Source organism: Mus caroli, unplaced genomic scaffold, assembly GCF_978045245.1.
Source record: "Mus caroli unplaced genomic scaffold, Mus_caroli_1 scaffold_7, whole genome shotgun sequence".
NCBI classification, from domain to species: domain Eukaryota; kingdom Metazoa; phylum Chordata; class Mammalia; order Rodentia; family Muridae; genus Mus; species Mus caroli.
In genome coordinates this window covers 70,847,591-70,874,633 of record NW_028227262.1, presented here as the reverse complement: position 1 = coordinate 70,874,633, position 27,043 = coordinate 70,847,591, and the positions used below count along the sequence as shown (strand labels likewise).

The following is a 27,043-nucleotide window of genomic DNA, read 5'->3' as shown; positions in this document are numbered from 1 at the left end:
GGAGTAGCAAAGAGAGGGGAAGCCATAATCAGAATATATCTTACGAAAAAGGGTATTCTCAATAAAACAAAAATAGAAAACAAATCTATTTTCAGTAAAAATTATGGGCTCCTATTGTGTTATTTATTATTCTTTTTTATCTTTATTTCCCTTGAATGCATCTGAAGATACAAGCGGGGCTTAGTGACACAGGCTTATAACTCCTGATATTGAGCCCACAAAGGCAGGAGGATCACAGACTTTTATTCAGCCTGAGAACTGAGTGAAACTCTTCTCAAAGGTAAATAGTAACATGAAGACCCTGGTATTTATCTGAATATGTCAGTGCTTGTCTGGCATGTGTGAGTCCCGGTCCAACTCATGAAGGATGACAATATTCAATACCTATAACTTAAATTGTTCATTGTAAAATAATTTATAATAAAAAGAAAAGAAGTATGGTCAAGGAAGCCATTTACGTTTTTTTTCATTTTTTATTAGATATTTTCTTTATATACATTTCAAATTTCAAATGCTCCTGAAAGTTCCCTATACCTTCCCCCAGCCCTGCTCCTCTACCTACCCACTCCCGCTTCTTGGCCCTGGCATTCCCCTGTACTGGGGCAGACAGGTAGATCAATGGAATAGAATTGAAGACCCAGAAATGAATCCACACACCTATGGTCACTTGATCTTTGACAAGGGAGCTAAAACCATCCAGTGGAAAAAAAGACAGCATTTTCAACAAATGGTGCTGGCACAACTGGTTGTTAACATGTAGAAGAATGCGAATTTATCCATTCCTGTCTCCTTGTACAAAGCTCAAGTCTAAGTGGATCAAAGACCTCCACATAAAACCAGAGACACTGAAATTAGTTGAGGAGAAAGTGGGGAAAAGCCTTGAAGATATGGGCACAGGGGAAAAATTCCTAAACATAACAGCTATGTATGTTTTTTATCTCCTACCAAAAGTTACATTTTCAAAAGTACAGAGTTAGGCTGACTTGAGGAAGCTGTTTGAGTAAACATGAAGATTATGAGACTGAAACACAACCTTTGGTTTTCCCGAGTTATCAGCATTTAATATTATATAGGGCTTCCCCTAAAATAAAAATTAACAATGTGCAACACGATTATAAAATATGTAATTATAGTTGTTTTCCTAGCATTACAACTAACATGATACAATATGGAACCAGTCCAGGTTCAATGTGTGAGTTAGAAATCAATTGGAGTTGGCACAATTTTCTGATAAGGACTTTATTGGCTCCAATAATGGCACAGGTCATGAGAAAGGCACAGTTAAAGAATGCCTGTGACTGGCCCAATTCCAGTAATCAATGTCAACATCCCAGTTCTTTACTAACTTTGCTTATTGGTTTCAGAGATTTAAAGTCTATCACTTAATTTATTTAACATAGAACATATAGCCTGATTATCTTACAATGATATGAGAAGTCTAAAGTAACACCCTGGACATAAGGTTACTGTGTATCAAAGCAGGGTGATTTTATTGGCCCAGGTTCAATAAAAACCAGCTCAAGGCTATTTTTGACGTGAGGCCTTATACAACATCTTCCAGTAACTTTCCACATATGCCATGCTTGGAACAAGAATACTGGGCTCTTGATAAAGGGATCATTTCCCACTCATATTTTAAATGTAGTAACATGAAGCTATCCACATATTATATGACACAGGAGAAAAGACAGATAAAATGTACAAAAGGGATAACTTAACTTTTGACAGAGGAGACATTAAAACCTAGTTTTGGTTATTGCAAGAACAAAGATTCCTATCTTGCCAAGAAATGAACTGTAAATATCCCAAGGCCAATTCAGTAACCATAGAAATTGAACAACTTTTCATGTCTAGCTAGTCAGCAGTGAAACCAAGGTGCTACACTGCAGTTAGAGACATTATACCCCAAAGTTTTATTACAAGTATTGTATAACTTCAATTAAAGACAAAATTTAATGGAGGTTTTCTTTAAGTGTGGTTATATTTTTGAGACTAATTATGACTAAGATTAATGAGCTCTCACAGAGGGGCGTGAGCATAAATGTCAGGGGAAGTATCAACTGTGCATATTGTTTTGTGTATATTTATACATTTTTTTATATATTTAAATTATTAAATGATTCAATATGTTAAATGTTACTCATGTAATTTTTTAATTATCATAGTGATAAATATGATATTTATCATAGGAAAGCTCTATTTGTTATCATTGAGTACGAGCTTGTAGAGTAAATTAGAATATTTTCTTAGAAACATTTTAAACATATAGTAAAGTAAAAAACAAGTATAAATGCTGTCATGCCTACTTTTTGGATTACTAATTTTTAAATTTTAGGCTATTTGTTTTGTTTCTCTATTCTCAGCCCAACTCTGTCTCTTTTGTCTTGAACTGTTTGAAAGCCAAATATATCCTTTTTACCTTAAGTCTCTTAAGTGCAAGATATTTGAAAATAAGTATTAAATAGTATTTTAATTATAAACATCCATAGTACAAAAAATTGTCTCTCTATATATCCATATATCCTTATATATCTCATATATTCAAATATATATATATTTGAGATCCTTCTCATTTTTAGACTTCACACAACCTCTCTCTCTCTCTCTCTCTCTTTCTCTCTCTCTCTCTCTCTTTCTCTCTCTCTCTCTCTCTCACACACACACACACACACATACAACTAAAAATAAGAAAAAATTAAGAAATTCTTTTACATAGGATTATTCAGCTAATTATATATTAAAATAATTGTTTTGGAACAAATAAATATTAGCAATATATATATACATATATATATATATATTAAGGAAATGAAAATATTGTGTGTGTGTCTAAGTTGGAGGACAATGTTGTATAGGGTGGTCAGTTATTGAAATGCAATTCATGTCAATAGGCAAACTAGCCAGTGCTTTTATACACTGAGTAGCACAATTGCACAACTTACATATCCACAAATTAATCACAATAGAGAAAATTTAAAATTTTTCATAGCTAAATGTTGGCACATATTCGTAGTTGCTCAGTTTATTTCCAGAAGACATCTTATTGATGAAACTCAGTTTCCTTATTAGATGTTTTCATATTCTTTCAAGTCTTTCTGGTTATTGGTTCATGTATACGTCTGTTTAGTTTTGTGTGTACCTGTATGCACATGTATGCAGTGGTCATTGAATAGTCTTTGGGTTTTTTTCTTAAGTGTAACTCCATCATCAGCCTTGTTTTTCTGAATTAGATAGAGACTCACTCATGCTAGGCTAGTCCTGAAGGACTAAGAAAAACAATCAGTTTCCATTGTACTGTTTACAAGGTATGCTGTCTGAATATAGAATCTCAGAGATACAACCAGACTCTGCCTCCTCCTTCCCATCACAGGGCTTAAAAGAGAACATCCTCAGTCTAGCTTTTGTTTTTAAATGTGGGTTCTGGTGATAGACTCAGATCTTCATGACTATAAGGCAAGCACCTTGCTAGGCAAGCTCTTAACATAGTAGTCTTTCAGGTTTTGGTTTTGGTTTTGGTTTTGGTTTTGGTGTTTTTTGAGACAAGGTTTCTCTGTGCAGCCCTGTCTTTCCTGGAACTCACTCTGTAGACCAGGCTAGCCTCGAACTCAGAAATCCGCCTGCCTCTGGCTCCCGAGTACTGGGATTAAAGGCATGAGCCTCCATGCCCGGCTGGTTCTTTTAATCTTAAATTGTGTCTTTCCTCAGTGAACATTTTTAGTTTGTGATGTGTTCCATTCGTGATTCATTTGCTAATATTTATTTGTTCCCAAAACAATTATTTTAATATATAATTATCTGAAGAATCCTATGTGAAAAAATTTCTTAATTTTTTTCTTATTTTTAGTTTTGTGTGTGTGTGTGTGTGTGTGTGTGTGTGTGTGTGTGTGTTTTTGTGTGTGTGTGTGTGTGTGTGTGTGTGTGAGAGAGAGAGAGAGAGAGAGAGAGAGAGAGAGAGAGAGGTTGTGTGAAGTCTAAAATTGAGAAGGATCTCTTGGAGTGCTTGTTTTTGTCAATTTTGAACTGTCTAACTTGGATTCTGGGAAATGAACTCTGAACCTTTACAAGATCTGCTTATGCTCTTAACTTCTGCACCCACACTCTAACCTGTAATTCTTTTTATTCTCTGAGAATTTAATGCATATCTACAATGAAATGATCATATCTACCACCATTTCTGAACTCCCTGTAGATTAACTCCCAAAGTTTATCTTTTACTATTTTATTTTATTTTTTTATTACGTATTTTCCTCAATTACATTTCCAATTCTATACCAAAAATCCCCCATACGCCCCCCCCCAACTTCCCTACCCACCCATTCCCATTTTTTTGGCACTGGCATTCCCCTGTATTGGGGCATATAAAGTTTGCAAGTCCAATGGGCCTTCCTTTCCAGTGATGGCCAACTAGGCCATCTTTCAATACATATGCAGCTAGAGACAAGAGCTCTGGGGTACTGGTTAGTTCATCTTGTTGTTCCAACTATAGGGTTGCAGATCCCTTTAGCTCCTTGGGTACTTTCTCTAGCCTCTCCATTGGGAGCCCTGTGATCCATCCAATAGCTGACAGTGAGCATCCACTTCTGTGTTTGTTTGGCCCCGGCATATTTTCACAAGAGAGAGCTATATCTGGGTCCTTTCAGCAAAATCTTGCTAGTGTATACAATGGTGTCAGCGTTTGGAAGCTGATTATGGGATGGATCCCTGGATATGGCAGTCTCTAGATGGTCCATCCTTTCATCACAGCTCTAAACTTTGTCTCTGTAACTCCTTCCATGGGTTTTTTGTTCCCACTTCTAAGAAGGGGCACAGTGTCCACACTTTGGTCTTCATTCTTCTTGAGTTTCAAGCGTTTAGCAAATTGTATCTTATATCTTGGTTATCCTAAGTTTTGGGCTAATATCCACTTATCAGTGAATACATATTGTGTGAGTTCCTTTGTGATTGTGTTACCTCACTCAAGATGATGCCCTCCAGTTCCATCCATTTGGCTATCAATTTCATAAATTCATTCTTTTTAATAGCTGAGTAGTACTCCATTGTGTAAATGTACCATATTTTCTGTATCCATTCCTCTGTTGAGGGGCATCTGGGTTCTTTCCAGCTTCTGGCTATTATAAATAAGGCTGCTATGAACATAGTGGAGCATGTGTCCTTCTTACCGGTTGGGACATCTTCTGAATATATGCCCAGGAGAGGTATTGCTCAATCCTCCGGTAGTACTATGTCCAATTTTCTGAGGAACCGCCAGACTGATTTCCAGAGTGGTTGTACAAGCTTGCAATCCCACCAACAATGGAGGAGTGTTCCTCTTTCTCCACATCCTAGCCAGCATCTGCTGTCACCTGAATTTTTGATCTTAACCATTCGGACTGGTGTGAGGTGGAATCTCAGGGTTGTTTTGATTTGCATTTCCCTGATGATTAAGGATGTTGAACATTTTTTCAGGTGCTTCTCTGCCATTTGGTCTTCCTCAGGTGAGAATTCTTTGTTCAGTTCTGAGCCCCATTTTTTAATGGGGTTATTTGATTTTCTGGAGTCCACCTTCTTGAGTTCTTTATATATATTGGATATTAGTCCCTTATCTGATTTAGGATAGGTAAAGATCCTTTTCCAATCTGTTGGTGTTCTTTTTGTCTTATTGATGATGTCTTTTGCCTTGCAGAATCTTTGCAGTTTCATGAGGTCCCACTTGTCAATTCTCGATCTTACAGCACAAGCCATTGCTGTTCTATTCAAGAATTTTTCCCCTGTGCCCATATCTTCAAGGATTTTCCCCACTTTCTCCTCTATAAGTTTCAGTGTCTGGTTTTATGTGAAGTTCCTTGATCCACTTAGATTTGACCTTAGTACAAGGAGATAGGAATGGATCAATTCGCATTCTTCTACATGATAACAACCAGTTGTGCCAGCACCATTTGTTGAAAATGCTGTCTTTCTTCCACTGGATGGTTTTAGCTCCCTTGTCGAAGATCAAGTGACCATAGGTGTGTGGCTTCATTTCTGGGTCTTCAATTCTATTCCATTGGTCTACTTGTCTGTCACTATACCAGTACCATACTAAATAAAGATAGAATACCAAAAGCAGTAAGAGAAAAAGGCCAAGTAACATATAAAGGCAAGCCTATCAGAATTACACCAGATTTTTCACCAGAGACTATGAAAACCAGAAGATCCTGGACAGATGTTATACAGACACTAAAAGAACACAAATTCCAGCCCAGGCTACTATACCCAGCCAAACTCTCAATTAACATAGATGGAGAAACCAAAGTATTCCATGACAAAACCAAATTCACACATTATCTTTCCAGGAAGCCAGCCCTTTAAAGGATAATAACAGAAAAAAAAAATACAAGGAAGGGAACCACGCCCTAGAAAAAACAAGAAGGTAATCCCTCAACAAACCTAAAAGAAGACAGCCACAAGAACAGAATGCCAACTTTAACAACAAAAATAACAGGAAGGAACAACTACTTTTCCCTAATATCTCTTAATATCAATGGACTCAACTCCCCAATAAAAAGACATAGACTAACAAACTGGCTACACAAAAAAGACCCAACATTTTGCTGCTTACAGGAAACTCATCTCAGAGAAAAAGATAGACACTACCTCAGAATGAAAGGCTGGAAAACAATTTTCCAAGCAAGTGGTATGAAGAAACAAGTTGGAGTAGCCATTCTAATATCTGATAAGATTGACTTCCAACCCAAAGTCATCAAAAAAGACAGGGAGGGGCACTTCATACTCATCAAAGTTAAAATCCTCCAAGAGGAACTATCAATTCTGAATATCTATGCTCCAAATACAAAGGCAGCCACATTCATTAAAAAAAAAAATTTTAGTAAAGCTCAAAGCACACATTGCACCTCAAACAATAATAGTGGGAGACTTCAACACACCACTTTCACCAATGGACAGATCATGGAAACAGAAACTAAACAGGGACACAGTGAAACTAACAGAAGTTATGAATCAAATGGATCTGGCAGATATCTACAGAACATTCTATCCTAAAACAAAAGGATATACCTTCTTCTCAGCACCTCATGTTACCTTCTCCAAAATTGACCACATAATTGGTCACAAAACAGGCCTCAACAGATACAAAAATATTGAAATTGTCCCATGCATCCTATCAGATCACCATGGACTAAGGCTGATCTTCAATAATAAAATAAATAATAGAAAGCCAACATTCACGTGGAAACTGAACAACACACTTCTCAATGATACCTTGGTCAAGGAAGGAATAAAGAAAGAAATTAAGGAATTTTTAGAGTTCAATGAAAATGAAGCCACAACATACCCAAGCTTATGGGACGCAATGAAAGCATTTCTAAGAGGAAAACTCTTAGCTCTGAATGCCTCCAAAAAGAAACTAGAGACAGCACACATTAGCAGCTTGACAACACACCTAAAAGCTCTAGAACAAAAGGAAGCAAATTCACCCAAGAGGAGTAGAGGGCAGGAAATAATCAAACTCAGGGGCGAAATCTACTATTTTAAAATTTAAAATTTCTCTACTAAATTCCTGCAAAGTTTCTGACTGTATTGCCTGTTTACTTATATAGTTCTGCATGTTTTATTATTTTTTTAAATCATCTATCCAGATCCCTCCCTCTCTCTACCTCCTGTGATTATTTTGTTACCCCTTCTATGTAGGTTTTTTTTCTTCTTCTTTAGGTTTATATAATTTTTGATTTATACCATGAGTGTTTTGAGTACTTAGGCTAATATCTACTTATCAGTTAGGACAAACCTTGTGTCTTCTTTTTTGTCTGGGTTACCTTACGTAGGATATTTTCTAGTTCCATCCATTTGCCTGTGAATTTCATGAAGGAGGGGAACGAAAATACAGGAGGGCATGTTCAGGTATGGAAAGAATCAGAAGATAAGTACAGAGGGTCATGAAATTTAACAGAAATATGTGGTAGTGGGACATAGGGATCTGGGGGTAGCCACTAGTAAATCCTAGATCCCAGATAAGGAAGAATCTCCCAGGACCCAATGATTATGATATAAGCTGAAATAAGCAAGAAAGGGGAGAGAGAACCTGTAAAGACTACCTCCAGTAGATAGGCATGGCTCCTGGTTGAGAAATGGGGCCATCCACCCATCTCAAAAATTTGAAGAAAGAAATGTTCCTATACCAAAGAAAGACAGGAACAAAAAATGAACAGAAACTGAAGGAAAGGCCATCCAGAGATCACCCCACCTAGGGATCCATCCCATCCACAGACACTAAACACTGATACTATTACTAATGCCAAAAAGCACTTGCTGATAGGAGCCTTGTCTGACTGTTCCCTGAGAGGCTCTGCCAGCATCTGAATATTACAGATGCAGTCACAGCCAACCATTGGACTGAGCCTGAGGACCCCAATGGAAGAGCTAGTGGAAGGACTCAAGAAGCTGAGGGCAATTGTAACCCCATAGGAAGAACAGTATCATCTAACTGGAGCTCCCACCCAGAGCTCCCAGGGACTAAAGCACCAACCAAAGAGTATACATGGAGGGATCCATGGCTCCAACTACATATGTAGCAAAGGATGGCTTTATCTGGCACCAATGGGACAGGAGGCCCTTGATCTTGTGTAGGCTTGTTCCCTAGTGTAGGGTAATGCTAGAGTGGTGAGGCAGGAGTGGGTAAGTGGGTGGAGGAGCAACCTCATAGAGGCAAAGGAGAGATGAAATGGGATGGGGGTGTTGCAGAGGGAAAACTGGGAAGGGCGGTATCATTTGAAATGTAACTGAATAAAATGATTAATAAGAATGTATTTATCTTTTTAGGAAAAGAATATGATGTCTATACTTATGATTAAATGACTTGAAGAGGTTGCATGGACTTTCCAGACTTGAGTCCATAAATAATGAGCTTAAATTTAAACATCACTACAGATGTCTACCTTTATTCACAAATTGCATTAGCAATAACAGTATGAGGGTCAAATTTTGTAGACATCCCAGTATAACCAAACCAAACCAAAATAAACCAAGTTAAACACATGACCCTCCCCATTTAAGGACAGCTATATGTTCCTATGTTACCAATGAAATTGAGGTGGTAATTTAAATCCTAGACAAATGACCACTTTGCAAGAGAGCTTTTTAAGGAATGAAGCCTTTTGTTAGATTTCTTTGGTCTCTATTCATTACTCTCTCCATCTACATCATTTCATTTATCCCCCTTAAGTGTTAAGTTCTCTGGCTGCCTCTTTTCTGGTCATTTTGCCATTATTCCATTATTCAACAGAGACAGCATACTTGACTCAGAAAGCATGCTTGGCTCATCAGGCCTGCTCAAAACCTTAGTTTCTTAATAACCTTAAATGTTGGTACTAATTCTAATTTATTTGCTCAACTATACTTATGACACAGAATCTACATAAAAATATTACAGGGCTATAATCATATTAAATTAATTATGCTCCTGAGATAATCTAGAAACAATTTATTTTTATATGAGTTTTGAATATCTAGTATAAGAATTGATGTCACGGACAGATAAACAATAAGGAAGGTGCTAAGGAAAAACATTCTTCCTGAACTTGGAAAAGCTGACATGCTCACTGGAAAGAGGAAGTATTCTTAACAAGTCAAACCCAAGGGTCATATAAATTTTCTGGAAGCAATGACAAACCCTACCCATGACCTTATCAAATGCATCCCTGTCATGCACATAAGTGCCCTTTCCTTACATACTCTTATGAAATCACAATATCTATTTTATGGCACTACCAATAGTTACAATTGACAGATTCAAGGGAGATAAGGAAATCTGAAAGTCCTAGAAGAGGGTCTAACATCTGTGGTAGAGGATTCAAGTGGTATCTTTATCAGAAAACAGGAATAGTCCCCATTAGTTCTCAAACTACTACTTTCTATCTCGAACATGATAGTTCTGTAACAATAATTGCTAATTAGGATTTCTCAGTGGAAGCAGAGAATGTAAATACTCTAAGAATACAAGAAAAATTAAAATGAGCTGGAGAGTAAGAAGAAGTAAATTAAACACAGGCAGTAGGCAAGAGGTAGTGAGAAGTTTGAATATCTTCTTTATGATCACATTCCTTTTAGTGTCTTCGCTTGCTTCCTTACAGCTATGATACTGAATCCTATGCATCCCAGCATGTTTTTCAGTGCTGCTTTTCTGAATTATACTTCTATGTCAGGGGCAAAATTAGGTTTCTCCATTGGCATCACCGGTCTCCTTAAGAATGCTCAAAGCAGGGGAACATTCATAAGATGCTCTTATGGTAATGATAAGAAATGATCCATGCAGGAAAACTCCCTGCAAGTCTATCATCCAACCTTCTTCTAGGTCCACTATCAATGGGAAGAAGCATAGTGGCCCTTCACCAGAAACTTCTCATGTAATCCGTAGGTAGTTTGATGTGACCCAATGTGAAAAGGTGAAACAGGAATGCCAGTGTAGCAACAACGTTTATCTCTAGAATGAGGTAGAAGAGGGAAATGTAAAATAAAAAGACTTTCTTATGTAGTAAGCCTATTTAATGAATAAGAATACCTGAGAGAGAAATAATAAGATATGGTCAAGATTTGAGACACAATCCCAAAATACAAAACCCATAAATGTTTTCTAAATTTACATCTCCAACAAATGTCCACTTTCCTTTAGACCATTCCTATACTTTTCTCCCATCACCCTAGGTGAACTCTGAGAAGGAATTGCCTTCTCCATACATCAGCTGCACCAGTGATCCCCAGGCCTATGGCTAACACCATTATGCTTTGTTTAGGGAGCTCTGTGGGTACTGGTTAGTTCATATTGTTGTCCCTCCTATGGGGCTGCAAAACCCTTCAGCTCCTTGGCTACTTTCTCTAACTCCTTCATTGGGGACCCTGTGCTTCATCCAATGGATCATTTATTTTTATTTTTGTGCTAAACTTTCACTCAAATCTGTGTTTTGAAGTTGTTAAATAAATATTTTATGAACTTCATATAAAGTTAGAATCATTTGTTTCATTTTGATTTTAATATTTATTGGTAGCTTTAAAATCTCCAAAATTTGGTTTTGTATATTTAAAGTAACAAATGAAATATCCATGTATGTATATACATATTCACTTTTCTCATCTACCCAGTATTTTTCCTATTTGACTGTACTGTATACATTCCAACGTCCCTATAATATTATATATCCATTGTTTGCCAAAAATCTTTTAAAATTATACATTGGAATAATTTTAAATTATAAAATTTGTGAGAATTTCAGGTTATTTGTGGAGAGAGTCCCTTTCATGGTTTTACAGTCACTGTTACATTGTACAGCTAGGGTCAATTCTGGACCTTGTAGTACACCTTCACAACATACTATGTTCATTTTAGTTTAATTAATAATTTATTTAGTCAATTTACGTCTTGACAACAGCCCTCCCCTTCTCCTAGCCCTACCCTTACTAATACATTACCTCATGAGTCCTTCATTTCTCCTCAGAAAGCAAGAACACCTTGAGTATCAATTTGTCCTAGGATGTGAATTTCCCATGGAATAAGTTCCTTTGGGCCAGTTATTTTTTGGACGTTTCCTCAAACTCTGCTCCATGTTTATCCCTGCACATATGGAAGGCAGGACAAGTTTTGAGTTGAACATTTTGTGGATGGGTTGATGTTCCCTCCCTCCACTTGCAGTCCCCCCTGGCTATAGGAGGTGGCCACTTCAGTTTCCATACACCCAACTAGTATGTTTCTCAGCGAGGGTTAACCCCATATACTCCTAGGAATCTCCTTATCTTCCCAGGTCTCGAGCTAGTTCCAGAGATGCCCCTGCCCCAATTTGTATTCTTTCTCCCAGCCCTCTCTGCTCCCCCTCTCCACACACCTAATCCCAATCCCCGTTCACCTTCTTACCTCAACTCCCAACTAGATCCTTCCCTCCAACAACCTCCAATGACTATTTTGTTTCCTGTTCTGTGCGACATTCAAGCATCTTCTCTTCGGCCCTCCTTATTACTCAATTTCTTTGAGTCTGTGGATTATAGCATGATTATCCTGAACTTTATGTCTAATGTCCACAAATAAGTGTGTACACACTATGCATGTCTTTCTGGTCTGTGTTACCTAACTCAGGTTGATAATCTCAACTTCCATCCACGTGCCTACAAATTTTGTGATGTCTTTCTTTTTGATAGCTTAATAGTATTCCATTTTGTAAAAGTGTGTAGAAAATATACCACATTTTCTTTATGCATTCTTTAGTGAGGGACATTGAGGTTGTTTCCAGTTTCTGGCTATTACAATTAAAGCTGCTATGAATGTAGTTGACCATGTGTCCTTGTGGTATGGTGAGGTTTCTTTGAGGTCTATGCCCAGGAGTGGCATAGATGGGTCTTAGGGTAGAACTATTCTTAATTTTTTGCCAAATTGATTTCCAAAGTGATTGTACAGGTTTGCACCCCTACCAGCAAACCAGTAGTCTTCCCCTTTTCTACATCCTTGCCAGCATGTGCTGTCACTTGAGGTTTTGATCTTATACAGACACTAAGAGAACACAAATGCCAGCCCAGGATACTATATCCAGCCAAACTTTCAATTAACATAAATGGAGAAACCAAAGTATTCCATGACAAAACCAAATTCACACATTATCTTTCCACGAATCCAGCCCTTCAAAGGATAATAACAGAAAAACAAACAAACAATACAAGGATGAAAACCACGCCCTAGAAAAAGCAAGAAAGTAATCCCTCAACAAACCAAAAAGAAGACAGCCACAAAAACAGAATGCCAACTCTAAAAGCAAAAATAATAGGAAGCAACAATTACTTTTCCTTAATATCTCTTAATATCAATGGACTCAATTCCCCAATAAAAAGGATTTATCACTTTTAATCAATTAACTTACACCTACACTTTTTAATCTGCTCAGTTCTTACTAATTTTTAGATTTCCAGACAAATATTAAGAAATCTCTATACAAGTGAGGTTTTTCCAAATTGATTCTAAGTACACTCATATTCATTTTTCTTAATTAAATAGTTTTATCTTCCTTAACTGATGGGTAATAATACTTTACAAACTATTTCATATCATAATTTGTGCCCCAATGTTGCCATTGTCTGCTTATGCTTCCCAGAACAGAGTGTCTGGAAGAGGGTGTGGATGGTTCAAACTTCACTCACACCTGAGGTAAAGCAGGTCTGCTAACGGGAAAGAGGTAATGTTTATGACAATTCTTAGTTCTTATCAGAAGAGTAGCCTGTTCTTTCTTGGAAACTCTTTGAGTCAGTGCCAAATGCTGCCCACCATCCTTAACTGGATCAGTGTTCCAGTTATTTACTATGATGTCCCTCCCTCAAATTCTGTTATAAAAACACAGTCATCTCTGTCCTGACACACCATCCAGGTCTCTGGAAGACAGGTAAGGGTGAGCTGAAAGATGCTGAGAGGTAGGCATGGGTTCTTCTCTCACACACAGGACAGGTGTCTGTGTCCTCAGACAACACAGAGCTTTGTTACTTGAGGTATTTAGGAAGTTCTCAGGGAGAGGAAAAAACATCAATTTCCACTTAATTCCTGTATCACAGGAGAAAGACAGAATGATATAATTTTCTCTTGAGAGTTAATCAAAGAAGGGGAGGGATGGTTCTCTCTGAATGTCCTCACTAACCACACAACCTAGAGTTATTCTGGCTATTCCTCCCTCACAGACAAGATGCTGCCTCCAACAGCACACATCTCCGTCGTGTCCTGGATGATGCTCTCCTGCCTGATGCTCTTATCTCAGGTTCAAGGTAAGACCTCTCTGCATGTAGCAATGATCCCTTGAAAGTGTTTCAAGATAGGAAAGTTTCATGTTGTAATTAGGAGGAAAAATTCACACAGGTAAACTGCCTGCAGCCTTCCAGCCTTTCTTCAGGCCATTAGTTATAGAAGATATCAGATGGGTCATCTCTGTGGAAAGACAAGATTTCTCATGCTGTCAGAATTTTATAATTTATTCTTCGAAGATTAAAGGGGAAAATAGGATGGTTAATAATGAACTGTATAGAAGAGGAAAGATGGACAGGTGTATTTAAGCCTCTCTGCCCAGTGTTGGAAGAGTAATGGACTAATGTGTAGAAAAGAAGAGAAAGGTGATGCTATCCCATTTACTATGTCTGTTCATCACAATTTTTTTCAAAGACTATTAGAAAGCTTGATATTGATTTTCTTCCAAAAGATAATCTACAAAAATATTCCTATTTTATCCTTTCATCGAAATCTCACTATTCATCTCACCCCATCGCTCTATTTATCTCACTCCACCCCAGGTGAAGACTCCCTCAAGAATATACCCTCCGCACGCATTAGTTGCCCCAAGGGCTCCCAGGCTTATGGCTCCTACTGCTATGCCTTGTTTCAGATACCACAGACCTGGTTTGATGCAGAAGTAAGTGCTGGGAAGGAGAAGGTACACAAGGAACACAGGGGAATGTTAGGTTCCATCCTCCCTAAGAATAGCTGACTTTAAAGATAACCTCTCCTCTTGCTTACCTATGTCTTCCAGTGAAGTCTAAATCTCCTTTTCATTTTGATTCTCACATAGATGGCTTGCCAAAAGAGGCCTGAAGGACACCTCGTATCTGTGCTCAATAGCGCTGAGGCTTCATTCTTGTCCTCCATGGTGAAGAGAACAGGAAGCAGCTACCAATACACTTGGATTGGGCTCCATGACCCCACTCTGGTATGGTAACTTCTTCTCTGTTTCCTCTCAATGCTCTTATCATTTGGAAATACATTATCTATGCCTCCACAAAGTGAACCTGGAAAGATAGAGATCAGACCCCGCATGATATCGGGACCAGTGAAACCATCAGGAGCAGTTGTCAAGCTGAGCTCTATAAGTGTCTTAGACTTCAGATTAAGTTTATGTGTTAATTATTGACTTTTACAGAGGTCTATGTGAGGATTTGGAATCATTCTCATTTAGTTTCAGGGAGCAAGCACGCAACCAGACAAGAGGCACAGAAAAAAAGAGCCAATTTCCATCTTCTCTTAATAGAATAACCACCTTCCTTTCATTTTAAAGGAAATTGCTGATTTAGCACTATTTATATTATTGAATACATTTCAGGGGATACTAATTCCATCAGGAGTTTCTGTGTTTATAAATAGACATGAAGACAAGAATAATTTCTATTGGTGTGCTCTTGAAAACTGCATATGATCTCGCAAGTTCTGGGAGGCTGGGAGGGAATGAAGGGTTTCATTCACAGTTGCACACATGCAGAGCTTTGGACCCTTCCTTTCATCTACTTACCTCCTCACTAGGGTGCAGAACCCAATGGCGGCGGATGGGAATGGAGTAACAATGATGTGATGAATTACTTTAACTGGGAGAGGAACCCATCTACTGCCTTAGACCGTGCTTTCTGTGGCAGCTTGTCAAGAGCTTCTGGTAAGAAGGAGAAGAGCTGTGTAGCCTAAATGCATGCCCCTCTTCTCACATCCCTGGGTGCCTCTGACCTAGTAAATTGAATGTATACTTGCTTTCTCTCATCTTCTTTCTTGACTTCCTGGGTGTCTCCTTCCCCTAGATTCTAACACTGGTGAACATGGGGGAGCGACTTTGAAATTGAGGCCATACATTGAGGTGTTCCTTCTTTAAGTTACCCAAGATTCTGAGTGTTCAAAACTTCATCCCCTTTTCTTTCCAGGATTTCTAAAATGGAGAGATATGACATGTGAGGTGAAGTTGCCCTATGTCTGCAAATTTACCAGTTAAACTTATCAGAGAGCAAACATCCCAAATTTGTCTTGAAGAGCATCATGGACAAGGGACAAAATGTGAAGACTCACCTAGAAAAAGCATTTTCTATCTACAGCCCATATTAGAGCCTTAATCTGCTCTTTCCATATTTGTCTTTAGTCCTTCTGGTATAAGTTTGGGCTCAATTCTAAAATAAAAATAAACTTTCCATCACACTTTGAGTTTTTGCATTCTATTAATATTATTATTGTCTGTGAATGCATGTGAGCATGTATGAATGTAACAGAATTCTTATGGAGATCAGAGGATAACTTACAGAAATCAGTTGTTGCTATAAAAATATGGGACTCTCATATTTTTGCTACAAAGTAAACTAAGAAGAGTTTGTTGATTGCATAATCCACCTAACATCCACCTAGTTTTAAGTAAGTTCCCTGAGCGCAAATCAACTCTGTTTCTGGCTTAAGAAACAAAAGTTTTGATCCATCAAGCTAGCACTGTGCATAATTTTTAATTGAATTATTTTTCATACAACATATTTTGATTATACTTTTCCAGAGTATTCTTACAGGTGTAGAAACACAAGCTGTTGAACTCCATAGTGGTTCAAATACAGTTACAATAATGGAAATAAGCACAGCTATTAAAGAAACATCTTTATTTTCAACAAATTTCAAATAATATTTTATGTACAACCATCAGAACATATTATAAATTGTTTTTGTTAGCTCAGGTAAATATCATGATCATAAGATCAAACTCAGATGTGTTGTGGACCACAGTATAATGTAAGATCTTTAAATATGATTGTGCTGAGAAGTGTATACAAGAGGGCTAACTAGAGGCATCCAGTACTCACCTACTTGTCTACAAGGCAGAATCAAGATGAGTCCTGATTGTTGAAACTGAAATTTACCAGTAGACAGAATGACAGTTAGAAAAATAGAGACTTCATTTCAGTGAATCTGAGGAGGAAATAGTGTCCAAGAACTGAGCAAATAGCATCAAGGAAGAATGAAATGAGGGACTGAGTCTTCCTTTAATGGTTAGTTATATTGTTAATGTGCCACAGTGTGGAATCAAGTGTGAAGAGAGTCTCTATGAGGAATAAGTTACCTCAGGCAGGTCTGTGGGAGTATCTGTGGGAGATTGTTTTGATAGTTAATTGATATATTAAGACTCAGCCCATTTCATCTGGCATCATTCTATAAGCAAGTACACCTGAAGGTATTAGCTGAGCACAAGGTAGCAGGCACACTTTCATTTCTTTCTGCTCTTAACCATATGGTGCAACTATCTGTCTGGAGCTATTGCTACTAAGTCTAAATCCAAATGGTGGACTCTGGCTAGGAGCAGAAGCTGAAATAAGTCTCTTCTCACCATGCTGCATTTTTCCCCAGGATGTTTTATCACAGGAATAGGAATTTAACTAGAACTATGGCTAAAGGTGAGACAGGACAGTCACTGTGAGCCAGAGCTTCCCAGGAAAAAGCAAATTCAGAAATCATATAAGTGGACTATGGGGCTGATCTGGCACTAGGCAACATCTTTGGTCCCACCTATAAATTCATAGGATGTTGAACTGGGAGACAACTTAAGGAGGGGTGAACTTACTTGAGTTCAGAGCTTCTAAGTTGAATGGTATGATCAGATCTGATCAGATCAGATCACTGCACTGACATAGAGGGTGGCTCCTTCAGAGTCATTTTGACCAGGGAAAGACAGACACAAATCAACCAGGAATTATATGTTGGAAGAATGCAACGTCCCATTAACAAGAGAATGGAACGTCTGCTAGTCTGATTTTCTTGGTCTAAAGTACTGATTAGTGTTACTTAACTTCTCATTGGAGCCAAATGTAAGAATATCAGGGTTATGGGGGAAAGATTGATAAGAACCTGATCCTTGTCCTGTTGCTTGATGAATCTCTGACCTTGGAACACTCAACGAAGCTGTATTTTATGATACCTGCCCTGGGAGTGTGAAATATAAAACGGGAAGAGAATCTATAGGGAATTTCATATTTATAGTAGCTCCTTGATGTGTAGAATTCCTCATGTGACTGCGAGCTCTGCTTGCCCAGTCAGTGTAGGATTAACTCATTCTCACACTTAGGATCTTTTTTTCTTCACTTCTTTACCTTTCTCATGACACCATTTTTTCCCATTTAAAATAATTGAGATTTTCTGGTTTTAAGAAAGTTCAAAGCTCTTTATCTGTACCCTTTTGGTAGTTTCATGGAAGTAATCATTTAAACAATAATTTATAAAAGGTTGATTGTTCAAGTAGATTGCATTTTGCTAAAAATAATACTTCAAAGATGATATTTGCAGCGAATGGCCTAAGTAACATCAAACTCTATGTGTCCCAACATGAATGGCATGTACAGACAGTCAGTGTAAAGAGAGGGCAATGCCTTCATTTGTTCACATTATCTTCCAAAAGCCCTGTCCACAAGTTCATCATAGTAGGCCAGTAGATGAGCCATTAGACACTGTTTCATAGAACAATGGTTAGAACTGGAATCTCTCTTAGCACTTCCTAGAGGTTCCTTTGGTAACTACTCTGCATGGCTTCATGCCTTATTGTAAAAATGGAGCACAATATCACAAAGTATTGACTACATTTTATTATTGTTCTCTGAATCCTTACGCCACAGTCCCCAGAGAATACACTTATAGAAGAACAGCAGAGATGAAATGAGGAATTCGGTGTGGGGGTGTGAGAAGGACTTTCTTGGTGAGCCATCATGCTTGCTCCTTTGTCTATGTGATCTTCAGGATACTTTCAGGCAGTTGAAATCAGAACTGGCCTAACCCTTGAATTTGCAGACATAGGGAAATATTGTGTCACAATAATAATCTCTCCACTTCTGATAACCTGTAGAGAGACAAGAGGTAAAGGGAATGGGTCTGGTAAATTTGTGATTGTAAAGAAAGAACAACTCAATCCTCTGCTCTGGACTTAGACTTCTGCATGCTCTTCATTTTTGCATCTTTAAAGGAAGAAGACACAGAAGGAACCATAAGAAATGACTGATCACTATTCTACACTGCATTTGCCAGCTTATGGCTATACCTTGGAGGTCAACATAGTTGTGAGAAATGGGTTTAGTTAGAGAAGGCTTTTCTCTTTCTTACCTGAGGCCTGAGACAAAGCTGCACAGTAGCCATGGTGTGCAGACACGGAGGGCGGTATCTCCCAGTTATAGAAGGTCAGAGGGTCAGAGCTGCTCCACCTCCATCCATTTTCATTGGGCAAGCTCCCCTGAATGTGGGAAGCAGTGTGCAGCAAAGGTTCATTAACGCTGCATGAAAACTTCACTGAAATACCTGATTTCCTGCCTATTCTCTTGAAACTTTTTATGATCATACACAGTTGCTTTAGGGTAGATTAATATTTGGGAATTTCTTAATCCTATTTACAAACTCCATTAATTATAGGATGAAATTAGGGTTACTGAAATGTATCTCATCTTTGTAAGTTCAACCAGTGTTACATTTGAGAGTTCTTCAGATATGTGTGGACAAAAATCTATTCTATAAAGAAATTACAGATGTAATTCTGACAGCATTTCCTGACAATTTTATGTGCAGACTTTCTGAGGCTGAAGAAAAATTCATCCAAGGTCTCAATAATAACAGGAAAAGTCAACAACAGTGAAATGAACTTTGTGTGAAGTCTCAGACATCTATAAAGCTCAGCTCTTCAGCTTGAGTTTCCCTTGTTCTAATGCTACCCAGCACTGAAGATCTAACACCCATTTGGTTCTTCATGGGGAGTTCCAGGTACTCTTCCACAGGGACAAAAGGCACTAAGGGGAACAATCAAGGCAAAGATAGGAACCCACAAGTGACAGATCATGGAGTCCAATCCAGATGTATGGGAATGTGGTCAAACTGTTTTTCACCAGAGAGGACACAAAGATAATTTCACCATAAGTGAGCAGAAATGCCAGGTGTCCTGAGAAATGCTTCTGGCAGTGGATCTGTGTGAAGAACAGAATGAGAGAGAGACTGAAACCTTACTAGAAAATGGCAAATAATATGTGATGGATTGTATACCTCTCACTCAGCTAGACCATAGAGATTGAAACCCAGCACTCCCTCTCGACCCACAAGTATTTTATCCTATTGCTCCCAACTCTGTCTGTCTGCACTTACCTCTGCATTAGCCCAGGTCTGTGGTTTCAGAATCAGTAAATAGCAATAGGAGCCATAGGCTTGGGCTTCTTGGGGACAGCTGATGCGTGGAGAAGACAGTTCTTTCTTGGATTGTTCACCTGGTTTAAAGGGGGATATAGATAGTGATGGAGTGAATGTGAGAGTGGAGTGGAGAGAAGGAGGTCAATATAAAAATGATTCCGAAACTTTATTTGAAATTATGACTGTAATACTGAGTGTGTCCTTTTAGTATTTTCCTAGTTGTTGATTTTGACTATGCGTGTGTGTATGGGAGGGCATATATGTGCTGGGTTATACATGAGGATGTGGACATGATGCCAGAGGTCATTTCTTGGTCTGTATTTATATTGGACTTTTAAAAAGGGGGTTTCTCACTGGCTTTGCCCAGTTTATAGATTTTGCTAGATTGGCCATCCAGTGATACCCATACAAATTCCTCTCCTGTCCTCCTCAGAATTTGGATTATGACCATCTACCACCTTGTCAAATTTAATTTACATGGGTTCTAGGCATTCAACTTGGCTTCTCATGCTTGCTTAACAAGCACTTCACTAGCTGAGATATCGTATACCCAACATTAGGTTCTTAATTTAACAAGACATTTTAATGTGGAGAAGCATGCCTTTTTAATTTTACCCTGTCTTCATACTCATTTATTCTCCCTTCTCTGGGATAACAGATGGAGGGCTTTATATTCTGTCCTCTGTCTCCTTCCTTAGAGTTCATTACTGACCTGTAAGCTTTCTTTTTTTCAACCTTCCAAGATAGTTAGAGTTTGCTGATGACACGGGGGAAACTTTCATTCTATAACAGTGAAACACTGTGGTATATCTCCCCTCTTCCAATGATCCAGAGGAAGGAAGGATGTGGAAGATTTTTCTGCATGGATTCTCCTCATACTTAACACATGAGACTCTCCAGATTCCTTCTCTCTCCTTGGTTCTCAATATTCATGGGGAACCCAGTGCTAGACACACAACAACTTTACCTTGTACCCAAGAAAGGGACATCAGGCAACACAGTAGCATCCAGGACATGCTATGGAGGGTCATGTGAGACATCATGGTATATCTGTGAGGTAAAAGGAGTGAGCCCCTGAAGAGAGTGTGGTTAAAAGTGACATAAAAGGAGACCACAATCACTTTCATTACTATTTATATAGCTCTGCAAGGAAAAATCTAATTTCGGTCTGATCCCTCTGTTTTCTTTGGTCCCGGAGAAAAATGGAAGGGACATGCTCATCCTTCAGTTCCTAGTTTTTCTGAGTTTTAGAGATTTGCCTTGTGAGGTCAGAGAGAGTTCTCCACGTACTACTGCAGTGTGAGAGACAAATACCTGTCAGCCTTGCATTGTCTATTAGCTCCACTTACCTGTCTATACAGAGGTCTGCAATGGTTTGACAGCACAGAGGTGATTTCACTTTTAAAAAGAGATCTGAAGTAGGGCCATGCAAGTGAATAAGTGCCAGCTCCTGCTGCTCTCTGTAGTGGGTAGTGCTTGGCACAGATTACAGGGATTTTCTCATAAGAATACAGGACTACTCAGGGCAGAGAGTGAGAACTGCCACACATGTTCCTTTCCTGTTAATCTAGCTCTGACCTCAGATGCTGATTAGGTTTGAAAATGGCTACCCTCTACCAGGTGTCAAATTCTGGGACACTTAAGTAAACACAGACAATCTCCTGCAACCGAATTATGCAGTTTTATAACAATAATTACAATTTATAGAACTTGCAGTCTTTATTTTTAATATAAATGTCTCTATTTGTGTAAAAACAAGAATGCATCTTTAGTTGTATTGAAGAAATTACTTCTGTAGATACAAGAACATTATCTCATAAGAGTTTAGGTACATCAAAAGTGCTGAATTTTGTGTGTTAAAATTTGATTTTTTGATTGCTGTAGAATAAGTTTACAATACAAAGTAAAATTACCTGTTCAATGGCTACTTCAACATTTTGAATAGCAGTACATAAAGTGTAAGGCAACCAGTGAGACAACATTTTTGCCAGGATTTTAAGGAACTGAATAGATTTGCTTCTTAGCTAACTCCATGTATAAACAGAGAGAGAGAGAGAGAGAGAGAGAGAGAGAGAGAGAGAGAGAGAGAGAGAGAGAGAGAGAGAGAGAGAGAGATTGCTGGTGCTTATTCGGCTCTCAGTTATATTTCAGAATAGCATACTTAGCTAGTCCGAGGAGCCTGAGGCTCAGAACAAAGTCACACCGGAGCAGAGGTCTGTGGCAATAGAGGGGTTACTCTTCCATCGGAGCTTCTCCAGTTCCACGGTCCACTTGCTATGGTCACATATTCACAGAGATTCCAAAAGCCTTCTTTCAGAAATGATTCTAGCATTTTTCTTTTAAATATGCCCATGCATGTGTCTATGTGTAGGTTTATGCGAGTATGTGTATCATTGTGAGAGAACATACATGTTCTTGTAGGTGATCAAGAAGACTAAAACAGGAAATCATACCATCTGGAGCTGGTTATAAATGGTTATGAACTGCCTGATTTGTGTGGTAGGTACCAAAGTAATCAGCTGGAAGTATACTCTGTGCTATTACCTGTTAACCTATGTCTCCAGCCTCCTAAGTTCTATATGTTAAATGGTATTAGCTGTTTTCATTGTGCTTACATTTGTACCCATAGAGGCAAAGAAAGATGGCTAAAAAATGTAATTCTTTAATGTTACACGGGTCAGTATCATCAACATGTGTCAATTGCATATTTGCATTTGCATTTGGCAGAATACTTTATTTTTCTAAATGGCCTTGTACTTGGTGATTCGGTGGAATAAATGATTGAAGTAAAGACCTGCCTTTAAGCACATCTTATCACAGTCTGTGTAGCTGTGTGTGAGGTTTAAATTTGAAACTCAGTGGTCACAACGTCTAAGACTAAATGCTGCTCAGTTGTGTTGTAAGTCGCAATTTTCATGCATTTAAAAAATTGAGAAGACAAAGAAACTTCAGTGATTCATCTATAGGAAATATGGTCAGTATCCAAAGTAATAGTGCCTGTGAAGGAGAAAATATTTTAAATGTTGCCATTTTACTATCAACATTGCAGAATTTCAGACATCACTGGCACCTGATGACAGAACATGTTTGCTAACAGGAAATAGCCCTATGTGTGTTAGTTTCTGTCTTTGCCAGGAAGTGTCCTGCAAGTTTTGCTGGGAAGCTTTCTGAATGTATGCCAAGCACTAGCTAGCACCCAGACTTAAATAAGCATTCACTTATTCACTTTGACGCCCTTCCTTCAAATCCTATCATAAAGTAGTCACCTTTGTCCTGACAAACCATCTCAGATCTCTACAAAAGAGGTAAGTGGGAGCTGAATGATGGTGAGAGCCTTGTAAAGGGATCATCTCTCTTACTATAGAGTGAAGATACAGAAGAATCTGTCTTAACACTAATTAGGGCTCTTAGAATTAGCAAAGTCTTCCCCAGTCATTTTCTGGGGAAGGGAAAACATTGGATTCTTCATTTCATTCCAGACCAATCCAAAGCCGTGATGGAGCTGAGACTACTGTAGCCCTTTAGATCTAGGCAAAAGTGAAGGGAGGGATGGCCATATTTGCTTGTTCTCTCTACTACACTCTTTCTGGTGCCCTGTTTGTTTTTCTTTCAAAGACAAGATGCTGCCTCAGCTGGTCCTCAACAGTATTTCCAGGATGCTGCTTTCCTGCCTGTTGTTTGTATTTCAGGTACAAGGTAAGTCTTCTCTGCTCTAGTATGTAACTGTCCATGAATGATAAGGGATGAGAAGCAAAGGAGTGTTCTTAGAAGTCCTGTGTGGTAATTGTGAGGGACATCCACACACGAAAGTCACCTACACTTCATCCATCCTCTTGCCTTCTTCCATGTTGCTGGTGGGAAAAAAGTATCACGGTATTCCATCAGTCCCTGTGTGAGAGGGTTTCCATTTGCCAGGAGGGTCTCAATTATGATAGTGTGCATGTTAGAGAAGAGAAGAAGTATGTGAGTCACTAATGAAGCATGCAAGTAGACCTTGTGGAGAATGGAGTATCACAGTGAAATGTGTAGAAAGAGTAAAATGAAAGGAAGCTTTTCCACACTTTATATATATATATATATATATATATATATATATATATATATATGCATATATATATATATAGTTGTTGTTTAAATGTGGCACCTAGCTAAGTATAGTACCTAGCTAAATACATAACTTGAAAACCAGTATTCAGGGAGGAGTTTCAAGAGGATACCTCTGAGTTCAAGGCCAACTTCATCTGAACAGTAAATTCCACCGACATCCAGGCCTGCAGAGAGACTTTGTCACAAAGGAAGCAGAAGCAAACATTCAAGCAACAGGATCACAAGATGGAAAGCTTATTGAAGCTGTCACCACCTTAATTGTAGCCACCCACTCTACCAAAAAAAAAGTCCTTTGTAAACATTCCCTTGAGTTTTCCTCCCAATTCAACTCCCATTCTCCGTGTCATGCCATCCCTCTCATTATCTCTCTCCACCCCAGGTGAAGACTCCGAGAAGGAAATGCCCTCTCCACATACCAGCTGCCCCATGGGTTACAAGGCTTATCGCTCCCACTGCTATGCCTTAATTGTGACACCCAAATCCTGGTTTCAAGCAGATGTGAGTGACAAAGGGTGGGGTTGAAGATACCAGCATATAGTACAGAAGAGTAGGGCTCATGTTTCCATGGTTCCATGGGGGGGGGGAGCAAGTGGGGTCACAATATTGGTTCTGCCTTTTATGTAACCTTTTTACTCATGGACATCTGGAGTATCAGTCTTTCTCTCCTTCTGTCCCTCATGTAGCTGGCCTGCCAGAAGAGACCCTCAGGACACCTCGTGTCTATTCTTAGTGGAGGTGAGGCTTCCTTTGTGTCCTCCCTGGTGAATGGCAGAGTGGACAACTACCAAGACATCTGGATTGGGCTCCATGATCCAACAATGGTGAGATTCTATTTTTCTCTGTTTGATCTCTAGGAGCTAATGTCTCCGGAACACAATTTTCTGTGTGTTCTCTCTGTGTATAATGTAAGGTGGATCTAGCACTCAAGCTGGGTGACATTAGAGTAAGGAATATCCTCAACACTGGGGTGAAAGGCTGAATTATATAGAGGTTCCTCACATTCAGCTTAATTTGTTTGCCTATTGTCAGCTTTTACATTTTTCTTTTATTTAAGAAAGTCCACGAGTGACTTCTTTCTTTTGTCTTCAAGGAACCTTCACAAAAATTTCTGAGAGAGCATTGTAAATTAAGATAAGATTTACACTTATTCATTTAAAAAATAGATGTATTCATTCTATTTGTATGTTTTCTCTAAATGTATGTATGTGCATGATGTACTTTCCTGATGCTTGAAGTGGTCCAAAATGAGCTTCAGATCCCTTAGAACTGGAGTCATAGATGGTTATGATCCTCTGTGTGGGTGCTGGGAGCCAATCCTTAGGAGCAGGCCATATTCTTACCTGCTGAGCCATCTCTCTGCCTTCTACTTTTGTTATTTATTGAGATGATACTGTGAGATCAAGAGGCTATTCTGCAATGTATCATTACTCATTGTGTAGCAAGGACCTTCTTACTCCAGTTCCTGTGATTATTGGCAAAGAGGAACCTGTAGGAGATAGACATCAGGTCAGAACTTCTAAGTGAAAAGGTGCCTGAACAGCATGGTAGAATTGACTAAATTCCATGAATATCTCTCTCTCTCTCTCTCTCTCTCTCTCTCTCTCTCTCTCTCTCTCTCTCTCTCTCTCTCTCTCTCTCTCTCTCTCGTTTCATACCCTCTACTGTGTAGGGTCAACAACCCAATGGAGGTGGATGGGAGTGGAGTAACTCTGATGTGCTGAATTACCTTAACTGGGATGGGGATCCTTCCTCTACTGTCAACCGTGGTCACTGTGGGAGTCTGACAGCAAGCTCAGGTAAGAAATGGAGGAAGATCCAGTTTGCCCAAGATATTCACACATTCCCTCTACCGCAGAGTCTGACCTCATGACTATCTCCTGAACTAGGGAAAGCAGTATGGATTTGTGTCCTTCTAACTTTCATGTCTCTATCTAGGGAATGAGTGCAGCTGAATGAAAGGCTCTGAGCATAGGACAGATTCTAAGATACCTCGCCATAATAGCTGCAAGAGCCAAGGTGTCTCCTTTCTCTTTCCAGGGTTTCTGAAGTGGGGAGACTATCACTGTGATGGGACATTACCATTTGTCTGCAAGTTCAAGCAGTAGACAAGCAGCATCCAGCATTTATTATGAAGCTCCCCATGACAAGGGATGAAATACAAGAATTCACCCGGCAAGGCTGTACTTGCTTTACAGTTGTGCATCAGACTTATTCTGGTTTTCTGTCTTCTTTCATCCATCTCCTTCCCCTTATTTCAGGCTTTTCAGTATAGTTCTTGCTTTGCAATCATGCAGATAAATAATAAATACAATAGTTTGGTTTTATTTTTGTGTTTTACTCTCATGGTAAGACTTGGCTGAGAGTTGGAGAGTGGTTGGGAAAAGAATCTACATGTTCACTACAGCTTGACATGTCCCACCCAGTGTGCTATGGTGACCATGGACTCTAGAGTGTTCTCTTATAGATAGATTAAGATACTATCCTTTCACATCCTTTTTGCTTGGACGGGGGGGGGGGGGGGTAAAATTAACCTCCACATCTCCTCAGGGCAGTAACAGTAGGGTAAACCAGTTAAATCCAGTGCTGAGATTCCTTTAGTTTGTTTCCATGGAGTGAGCCCTCAGGCCCACTCCTTATGTCATTTCAGTTCTTTTGCCCTAACTTCTAGGAAGCTGCTACATGCTTTAGCTCTAAGCTGGCCTTCATAATCATCAAGGATGTGGTCGGGAAGTTAAGATGTGTTTATAATCAGTTGAACCTCAACCATTTAATTCAGACTCCATCAAGCCTCACAGGCTCAATCACTATGCCCACCTTCCCCACATTCAGGCTACTCTCTGTAGTTTTAGACTCCAAGCCAGAGATGTGGACCTAGCCACCAGGCAAGGACTCACAGATACAGACTTTAGGGATGGTGATTGCCTTGAGTCTTTTCTCTGTCATCAGCCTTTTCCCATTTTCCACTTAACACTGAATCAGTCCCATTAAAACAGACCATAGTATTGGATGGTCTCC

The 27,043-nt window shown here is 38.9% G+C and overlaps 3 protein-coding genes across 3 annotated transcripts in view; 2 read left to right on the top strand and 1 right to left on the bottom strand.

Annotated features, from left to right (window-relative positions):
* The window catches only part of LOC110296910 (regenerating islet-derived protein 3-beta), a 138,565-nt gene extending 122,651 nt beyond the window's left edge, over positions 1-15,914 (top strand). Inside the window, exons 4-8 of the mRNA XM_029478852.2 lie at positions 13,675-13,758; positions 14,278-14,396; positions 14,553-14,690; positions 15,278-15,404; positions 15,664-15,914. Of these exons, the coding sequence (XP_029334712.1) occupies positions 13,680-13,758; positions 14,278-14,396; positions 14,553-14,690; positions 15,278-15,404; positions 15,664-15,731 (531 nt within the window). The 5' untranslated portion in view covers positions 13,675-13,679 and the 3' untranslated portion in view covers positions 15,732-15,914. The remainder of the gene's footprint in view (positions 1-13,674; positions 13,759-14,277; positions 14,397-14,552; positions 14,691-15,277; positions 15,405-15,663) is intronic.
* Positions 15,915-18,361: 2,447 nt separating this feature from the next.
* LOC110296406 (pancreatic beta cell growth factor-like) lies at positions 18,362-20,964 on the bottom strand. Its single transcript, XM_021165109.2, has 5 exons — positions 20,889-20,964; positions 19,880-19,998; positions 19,567-19,704; positions 18,857-18,983; positions 18,362-18,596 (listed from the first exon to the last, which is right to left on the bottom strand). The coding sequence occupies exons 1-5, from the start codon at positions 20,962-20,964 to the stop codon at positions 18,529-18,531; spliced, it is 528 nt and encodes a 175-aa protein (XP_021020768.1). The 3' UTR covers positions 18,362-18,528.
* Positions 20,965-23,541: 2,577 nt separating this feature from the next.
* On the top strand, positions 23,542-26,307 carry LOC110296405 (regenerating islet-derived protein 3-alpha). Its single transcript, XM_029478752.2, has 5 exons — positions 23,542-23,617; positions 24,408-24,526; positions 24,712-24,849; positions 25,698-25,824; positions 26,066-26,307. Exons 1-5 carry the CDS (start codon positions 23,542-23,544, stop codon positions 26,131-26,133), a joined length of 528 nt encoding a protein of 175 aa, XP_029334612.1. The 3' UTR covers positions 26,134-26,307.
* Positions 26,308-27,043: the final 736 nt, after the last annotated feature.